This window comes from Sinocyclocheilus anshuiensis, unplaced genomic scaffold, assembly GCF_001515605.1.
Source record: "Sinocyclocheilus anshuiensis isolate Anshui unplaced genomic scaffold, SAMN03320099.WGS_v1.1 scaffold1655, whole genome shotgun sequence".
Lineage (NCBI taxonomy): Eukaryota > Metazoa > Chordata > Actinopteri > Cypriniformes > Cyprinidae > Sinocyclocheilus > Sinocyclocheilus anshuiensis.
This window is the reverse complement of record NW_015548277.1, coordinates 116,057-125,589: the sequence shown is the minus strand read 5'-3', so window position 1 is coordinate 125,589 and position 9,533 is coordinate 116,057. Positions and strand designations below refer to the sequence as shown.

The window sequence follows — 9,533 nt, the reverse complement described above, 5'->3', positions numbered from 1 at the left end:
TTTTTTTTTTTTTTTTTTGGCCAATGAAGCTTTCAGCAATTATTTAAAATGCATCTGATCACTCTACACACTAATCTAGAACCAATGTGAGTGAACACCACAACAGCTGAAGCAGCAAACTTTGCAAAACACAACATTTATGTCACTGCCAATACCTTTGGCCATCATTGTATGTTTACTTACCAAGTAGTCTTAGTTCCAAACTTGTTTGAGTTGAAAACACAGATCTCTGTTTATTGTAAACTATACATGTGTATTGTCCCTCATCTTCAGCTCTCAGATCGTCCAGCCGGAGGGAGAAGTTTCCATGTTGAATCTCCTCAGTAAGTAAATGAGCTCTATCCTGATAATCCTGCTGCTGGGCTTCTGTTTGACTCTCTCCATCCTGATACAGATGAACCAGTGTCTCTTTTCTTCTCCATTCCACCTTCAGATCATTTGATAGCAAACGTTTGGCACAAAAACAGGGCAAAACCACTGAAGATCCCAGAGGAGCAACCAGAGGAGCAGAGGAAACTTTCGCTGTAAAAAAAAAAAAAAGACATTTTCTCCATGATGTGACCTTCTGTTAAAGCAAAAGAACTGTGAATGGTATTTTGGACATGAGGATGCAGTATTGAGCAGGGGAGGACTGGGACACAATTTCAGGCCGGGAAATCTCACACTCATCCAGGCCATCCTATACACCCACAGCAAATTCTGGAACCACAGACAACCCTATTATTCACATTAAAAAGTTTTAAATCCTTAGGCTGAAGCCAGGCCTGGACTGGCCATCAGGAAAACAGGGACAATTCCCAGTGGCCTGGCAGCCGATTTGGCCTGCTGCCCTGTTTTTTTTTTTTAAATATTATTATTATTATTATATAAAAATAATAATTGCCTGCCAAATGTACTAAAGCAATTACTTCCGAATTCACCATTCGATAATAAATCTTTAATAAATCACGAAGTAATCAGAGTAATTAATGCGAGAGAGAGAGAGAGAGAGAGAGAGTAATCAATAGAGTGGAAGAGCACAGGTGGAGCAGAGAAGTAACAAAAATGATCAAACACACATGATCCAGATAATCAAGAAGTTCAGGATTACTTGAAGATCAAAGGCAGGTGTTTGGAGCAGTTTATGATTAAACTCTTCAGTATGGAAGATCTCCAGGAGCAAAAAAAAAGGCCTCCTGCAAAAGTGGTCTGTGTTCCAGTTGGGTTTTTTTTTTTTGCCCTTCCCTCGCTAACTCCCCTCCGTCTCATTGACTCAGATGTACACCATTGATTAGTTGCACGAGTGCCCATTACTGGCAGAACACTTGCAATGGGCTGAATTCAAACGTCCTAAGCCCATGATCACTTAAAATCCACCATGGAGTTCATTTATTATTTACATTTTTTCCCCTTACAAATTTGTTTGATGCAGCATTCAGGTATATAGGTATACTTGGGCTGTTTTAAATATTTAAAACATAATTCATATATCATAGAGTTGTTTGATGGGGGGAAATTAAACACGATCTGTGGTGACGTCACAATCGTCGAGGGTCTGTTCATATAAACTTCCCTCAATCACCTCACGAAGTGAAACGCACTTCAAAACGTCAGCGGGGATGCCCTCTAGAGTAAGTGTCTAAAAGCCAAGTGGAACGCAGCCCTCGTGAGATCTAAGATGGTGCTAGTGTGTGCGACTAGCCATCTACTGACTGTCTTACTGTGGACTTTTTAACCCTTCATGCTTGAATTATGACAACCTCAGTCAGGATTTTTTCCTATGTGTTTTTATTGCTTTTTGATCTGAACTTTTCTCTCTCTTTTTTTTTTAAAGATTTTCAGATGTCCTCTTGAGTGGACAGCCTATGCATTTTGGTTTTAACTTAAGCGATACTGTATCAATCCTAATACAGTACCACAGTAATGCTGTGTGTATTTGACAAATCAATGAATAAAATTAGTATCTTATAAAATCAAGTGAAAACTATAAAACATATACAAAAAATGTAATACAGCTGCAATTATTGCAAACGCAAGGAAGAATATCCTCTATTTCACTGCAATAATTGGAAAATTGAACAATGATATAACTCCTTAGAAGTGACTTGCTGTTACAAGGTTTTGTTTGCTTGTTTTTTTTTAATCAGCAAGAGTCTAGGATAGAAGGAATGGATGGATATTCTGAAGCACCTTGGCATTTCTGACTGGTCATCAGCCATCTTGCTTTAGAGAAAAACAAATCACATACAACGGCTTGGCACTAGGTGGCAGTTTATAGGATGGTGCACTAGTGTCCACACTAATGGTTGATGTGCAAATATGCCATCAAAACCCATGCATACGCAAGAAAATAGTTTTTGAATAGCTATCCACTGTAGTGACCTCTGTGCATGAAAGGGTTAATGTTGCTTTTAATTAATACTGGTCTTGCGCTTCTGGTTTATGATCGTCAAATACTGCATGAAGTCAGAAGCTTAGTTTTGTTTTGAAATGCATATTATAAACAAATGTGAAATGAAAAGGACATCTCTGCACTAGACGGTTTGAGAACATTATAAAAAAATCATAAAAAATGGTCAAATGACTGGCAGTTATGGCTGCCAAAACAAAACTGTAAAATTACAGTAAAATACCCACATTTTTATAAAGTGCAAAAAATAAATAAATAAAATAACCTTTACAGTAGTTTTCCTTGAATGCTTTACAGAAGAAAAAATCACTGCAATTCCACATGTATTTCTTGAATTATTATCAAACACCTTCAATAAAGTGACAGCACTAAAACTTCTGCAGAGAAACACTGTTATTTCCAAGCATTATTTCAAAGATCCTGGATTATTATGATCAAATACCTTCACTGTAAAATGTAAATCATGTGAATTAAATTATTATTATAGAATTGTAGCACACTCTCAGTAGCTAATGTATATATAGGCATCACTGCATCAGCAACTACACAGTTACCGTCTTGTAAATAAAGCAGCATGCAGCATGTTGTCACTTTATTTCTTTCATACGCTGACAAGAGTTTTATTGAGCATTAACAGAGGTTTAGATGATGATGTTTTATTGAAGATATTAGTTTGGATTGAAGTTGCTATTATGCTTATTAGTGTTTGCTTTAGTTGGGCACTTTGGCCCTGGACTTTTTCACTTGAGCTTTTTCTCTGGCTACTGTAAACTGATGTTTGCTACTTATTGATGATGATTTAAACGGCATGTAGATGTCTGACTTACTGACCCGATCCTGAACTTAATCACTTTTAGTTTTAATAGTTTAGTTTTTTAGTTTATTGTATACAGTAGTTATGAATTTCACATTATTGTGTGTTGAAGCTCTGTCGAGTGCAACAGTCAGGTTCCAGAAGTAAAACCTCCATAAATAAATTGATTTTTAACAATAACTGATAAATCTTTAAAGACAGCCCTGTTATGAGCTCTAATGTTGTATATGCTTTACTTAAACCCATCTGTTCACATTAATACCAATATTTTTTTTAATAATTGTGTTCAGTAGCTGAATTCATGGTTAAAAACTACATTACCAATGATGCTGTACAGAAAATTACACCAAGTCCAAAAGAGATCTTTAGCTTCGTAAATCCCATGAAGCACCACAGATTAAACTTAAAATATTGTTTCTATATACAATCAACAACTTTAAATGAATAGTTTTATATTTCTCAATTGTTATTTGATTATGTCTTTCGCAATGCTTCATGGGATTGTAGTTCTTTCCCTCAGTAAGTACATAGTCTTGTACCTTTATATTTTATTATTATTATTATGCTTCAAATTAAAGTGCATGTTGTAATTCACCTCATAGTTGGCTTGGTTCATTGTTTATAACACCTTAATGAAGACATATAATTTTTGGAATCACTATGGGAAAAAAGAATGGGAAAAATACTTCCAGAACCAGCGCCACTGAAAAAGCACTAATGCTCTCTATAATACTACTGCTGGAGAACCTGAAGTGTTATGATATTTTGATGTACAGAGACCCAGAATCAGCAAATAAAATATTATTTGAAACTGATGGACTCTAAACAATGAATAATCTGTTTAATGTTCTGTTCTGTTGGGATTTAAAGGGTTTGTGGGTTAACATTGTGCTGAAGAGCAGATGCTTCAGATGAGGATGGACTGGAAAACACTGACAGTTCCTGATGCAGTGATGTCTATATGTGGGTCAAAGACGTTAAGATGTCCACATCAAAAGAAATGTACAAAAGAGATTTAATGTCCACAGAAAGCACATTAAATGTAAGTAAAGTGTCTACTTTGAAGGTTTCAAATAAGTTTTGGGAGAATAAAATGTCAAAGTGTGGTTGAAATAATGTTACGTTGTCATTCAGTGTAACACAATATGTATGTAAAAATTCAAACAACATGCTTATTCTGACCTGAACATATTAAATATATAAAAGAATAAGGGAGCATATTACATTTTATTATGTTTTAAAAGAGTAAAAAATTCTTACTGACAAATGGGCAAAACCTAGGAAAAAGTTTTGAAAAAGATAGTGGCAAATTTAAAAAATGTAAAAATAACAACTAATTTGTATTTAGGGTGAAAGTAATTAGTTTTGTAATATGTCATAAATTGATTTTTGTTGTAAATATGCCTGACAAGATTGTTACACTGAATGACATTTTAGTGGGTCTCTTCTGTAAATCAGGGGAACATGTATGATATTTATTTTTTGCTCAGAAAAACAGAAACAAAATTGTAATTAAATTAAACAGAAAACGGTTTATTTTTGGGGGGGAAAACAACAACAATTTAAAGCAGTATTACACTTATTGTTTTTATGCTTAAACCCTTTTTCATCTTTGACCCATATACATTAGTTCATGCATGTGTGCTATTGCTAGCTAATGCTTAACTGTAAGAGATTTACATTTTACAGTAAAGGTATTTGATATTAATAATTCAATAAATATCTGTAAAATAATTGTTCTGTAAAACGTATAAAGAAAATGTATGTAAAAGTTTTTGCACTTTACTTAAATTAGGGTATTTTACTTTAATTGAACAGTTTTTGTTTAATAGCTATTGCTGCCAGTCATTGAAAGTTTTTTTATATATATATATATATATATATTGAAAGTTAAAAGATCTACTTTGATATCAGACCTCATCCTGTTACTAAATACAGAACCCAGTTAAACAAGCAGCACCAAGCCATTAAACTGACACCGCTACGATTTACAGTTCAGTGTTTTGTTTTGAACAAATGTAAGGTTTCTCATTTAAACCGGACTCATCCACAAGGTCTTTGGCAAACTTTAGACATGTTGTTCTTGGAGGCCAGTAACTTCCTTCATACACAAACATAAACACACGTCTCTGATGCAGGACAAGCTCATATTAGAGGTGAATAAACATGTACAATCCCATCCAGGGATACATGTTCAGACTTCAATTCGGAGGAGATCCTTTACTTTCAGACTGAAGAGTTTCATCAGGTAATGTAGGAGCAGATCAGTGGTGCATTACAACATCTCACAATTATATTCATGACTGGAATTACATTGACTAGTTATGATAATTCAAATTTCATACCATAAATAATCAACCTAATGAAAATCGTGTATTGATTAGGCTCAGTGTTCTTTTCTGTTTTATCGGTTTACTTACCACTTAAATATGAAGAGAAATCATCTAGGGAGAAAGAAGAACAATAACAAGATTTCAGTCAAAATTAACAAAAGCTTTAAGATGTAACAGGGTTAAATGTTCTATTATTGTTTAATTATTAAAATGATATGAAAGTATGTGTTGTTAAGCTATTATGAATGATATTTTAGTGGCATGTGCTGATAATAGACATGTCTTCTGTTTTTGTCACACCAGCTACTGCACAGCAGACACAAAGAGCATGTGGACACTGAAGACACACTGAAAAATGTCTGGATGTCATTACAGTAGAAACAAAACATCATAGCAAGTCTCATTTATGGTCAACAAAACATGCGCAGACACCCTTTAAGCAAAAAAATAAATAAATAATGTGTTTTTTTTAGTGTTGAAAAACAAGACATAAATATTGAGTCATTTAGTATTTGTCAAACTTTAGTGGAACACGTTCATAGTTCATGTGATGAACACGTTTTAATTGTGCTTTAGGTGCTGAAACACCTTTTTTAGGCCTCTGCACAGCCTTATTTGCATAAACTCTGAGAGTTTATGACTGAACATGCTTCATGGCAAAGTCTATAAAGACACATTTTATGCTGATATAATGGTTAAAACGGCATACATTTTTATTCATCTATTCACTTACCCTTTTCCAAAGTAATCTGAGTTGAAAACACACATTTCTGTTTGCTGTAAACTCTACATATGTATTCTCCAGCATCTTCTTCTTCCACATTGTCCAGCCGGAGGGAGAAGTTTCCATGCTGAATCTGATCAGTGAAGAAATGAGCTCTGTTCTGATACTCCTGCTGCTGTTTCTCTGATCGACTCTCACCATCTGGATACAGATGAACCAGAGTCTTACTGTCTTTTCTTCTCCACTCCACCTTCAGATCCTCCGTTTGTAAAGGTTTAACTCTATAAAACTTCAGAACCACTGATTCCCTTAATCCCGCAAGGACATCTCTGTTTTGAGAATATGTCACAGTGAACCCTGAAAATGAAAAGAGTTTGTTAGTACTGTAAAGTATCTTGATGGTGAAAAGAATGATGTACATAAATACACACATACTGTAATATTTAGAAAAAATTAATCATTCTATAATTGTTTAATTTCAGCAACATTGCAGAGGATAATAACATATGCACCTTCAACTGTTTTAGAAATTGTAGCTAAGTTTAGTTTCCCTCAGAACTACAATCATCCGACATGAGCTGCAGCCCTGATCACAAGATCAAATATGAATTTAAATAGGAAAAGTGGAATTTCTCCACTATATTGCAAAAACAATGAGAGCAAATAAGTAGTATTTGGGAAACCTATTTGAAAACAATCAGTGTCATTGATCACACAAACGAGTCTCACACAAATGATCACATCAAGATACAAGGACAGACTGCTTCATAACTCTATGGGCCCTTCATACACTGTCACTGCATTATAACTGAATTACTGTCAGTCATTTCACAGCTCAGGCACTTCAGTGGGAATTCATTTAAATTGAATTTACCACAACACAAAAAGATGGACTGAACTTGGACTTAAAATGGAGGAATTTACTGACCTAAAATTCAAAGAAATTCAACACAGGTGATGCATTCCGGGAAATCCATCCATCCATCATTTCAATATGATTCAAATTCAGGTATTGAATTGGAATTTAAAAAGCATTATCAATTAAATTCTCAATGGCACACAACTTTGCTGCTTATATATTGTAATTCTATTTTGTATTGTGTTAAATTTATGTATGGTCACTTGTCTTTCACCTTCTATCACATGAAAGTAAGTTGCCTTTAAGTTGTTGTTTCATGAAGAGCTTAATAGTTATGTTATTTTTGGTTGTTGATATATTTGTTTTGTTTTGTTTTCCATTGGACTCTGAGTGCGTGACAATAAAAGTTTTGACTTTGGTTTGTCACTGAAAATCATTTTAAAATATAATCGTCTCAAACATCACAAAACTGATTATTATTTTTGTATTGGACTAATTTTCTAAAGGGTCCTGAGTGACTGAAAACAGACTGAACTGTATGGCGGTGATGTAAAAGAAAAAAAAATCCTCCGCTGGATTTCAAAGATTTCAGTAAGGATTTTACTTGATCAGGCAGTTTTTCTCAGTTGCTTTGATGCATTTCTCAATTCACAGTTGAAAGTTGTTCAACCTCCTCATCATCTAGTCACTTGTGCACATCATAAAAGCATTTTCTCATTCTTTTGAACAAATTGCCAGTGCTGTGGTACATTCATGTAATTGATTATGCACAATTGTCTGCTGTTTCATATGTTATCAAGTGCTATCAAGTGTTATCAAGAATCTACATATATTACACTGGTTCTCTGTTGATTAGTCTTACCTCATTAGGTATTACTTTATTGTATAAAAGTCATTAAATGCAAAATCGTTGAACTAGTTGTCATATTCTGGCAAACATATTTTCTATACATATCAACAAGCCCTTTTTTGTTGTTGTAAATTTGGATTTGTGTGAATCTTGAATCTCACTAATTATGGGGTAATGTAAAGTGTTAGATCACACCAATGATCAACCAGTGTAAAGGTACATCTCATGAAGCTTGGCAAGAATATAGGCAGAGCACTGTGTTACAACAAGAAAACAAACACGGTCGATAGCCTGGGAAGAAGAAGAGTAAGGATATATATATATAAGGATGTATAATATGTATAATCATTGAAGTCTCTTGCAGTATCCCACAAACATTAATGTGTAAATTATTACTGTTGAAATTTATATATCCAACATATCCTATTTGCTATTTTTGTTTTTTGCCTACTGTGGCCTGAACAGCATGTTCTGCTTATCTTTCTTATTATCAGCCATGCAAAAGAATCAAGTATTTAATTCTGTTTCTGACTGAGCGGACTTTGGCACATTTGTCTGCTGTGATTTACCTGCTCTAAATGATGGCCGTAAAACACAGCATTAATTCACTAGGGGTTAGCTCATGAAGATTAATTATTGTGCAATAATGCTGCTTAACTGTATTAATATTTATTAAGTCATGCAAGAGTGGTGTGTTAGCACCATGACCAGGAAAGGCATAAAGTGGTCCTGCCTGTCCCTAACGGCACACTTTACATGCACCTCATCTGCAAGAAAAGTCTCATTTGGTACTTTATGAGTTAGATTAAGGGATGAACTAATTTCTGGGTTTGCCAATGTTTGTGCCATCAGTGTTTTGAAAGATCATTTTAAAAGAGTTTTAAGGCACAATGTTATATACTGTTTTGATTTTATGATTATATAGAAGAATCAGTACTCACCAGCACCTTTCAGACTAAGAACTCAATGTCCTTCATTTCTGACATTAGATTTGATCATTTCACCATTTTCCACTCATTTCGTTTGATATCTTTCTCTGTGATTGTTGTTTCAAATCTTTAAACAAGTTTTCAGTCTTTAAATATAGTCTTAAAATGAACTTTATTGCGTGTTGGTCTGTTATTGTTGTATCATTTTGATCATGTGAAAGTCTGGCTCTTTTGGATAAAAGCCTCACTGAACCACTGAAGGCTATCCTACCATTATTAACAAATATTGCTTGCACTCTTCTCTATTTCCTCTCAATATTCAAGTTCCAAATAAACTACAGTAAATAAGAATATGTGTACCGTTTTGATATCTGCAGTAGATCAGGCAGCAGAGCAGAAGTGCAGATCCAGACGCAGAAACACAGAGAATCAACACCATTATGTGTAAAACAGAGAAACCTGAAAAACACAGACATTACACTGAATACAAGTGTTATGGGGTTTTCTTTTATACTACCCTAAAAAAGAAAATATTCTTTATTTGTGCAAATATGTACTGTTTCTATCACACACACACACACACACGCACACACACACACACACACACACACACACACACACACACACACACACAC

General features: G+C 34.3%; 1 protein-coding gene across 1 annotated transcript in view; it reads right to left on the bottom strand.

Annotated features, from left to right (window-relative positions):
• The window catches only part of LOC107655787 (polymeric immunoglobulin receptor-like), a 20,309-nt gene that overhangs the window by 6,873 nt on the left and 3,903 nt on the right, over positions 1-9,533 (bottom strand). The window contains exons 4-7 of the mRNA XM_016443368.1: positions 9,259-9,357; positions 6,270-6,617; positions 5,624-5,647; positions 184-522 (exon numbers count right to left, since the gene is read on the bottom strand). Coding sequence (XP_016298854.1) covers positions 184-522; positions 5,624-5,647; positions 6,270-6,617; positions 9,259-9,357 — 810 coding nt within the window. The remainder of the gene's footprint in view (positions 1-183; positions 523-5,623; positions 5,648-6,269; positions 6,618-9,258; positions 9,358-9,533) is intronic.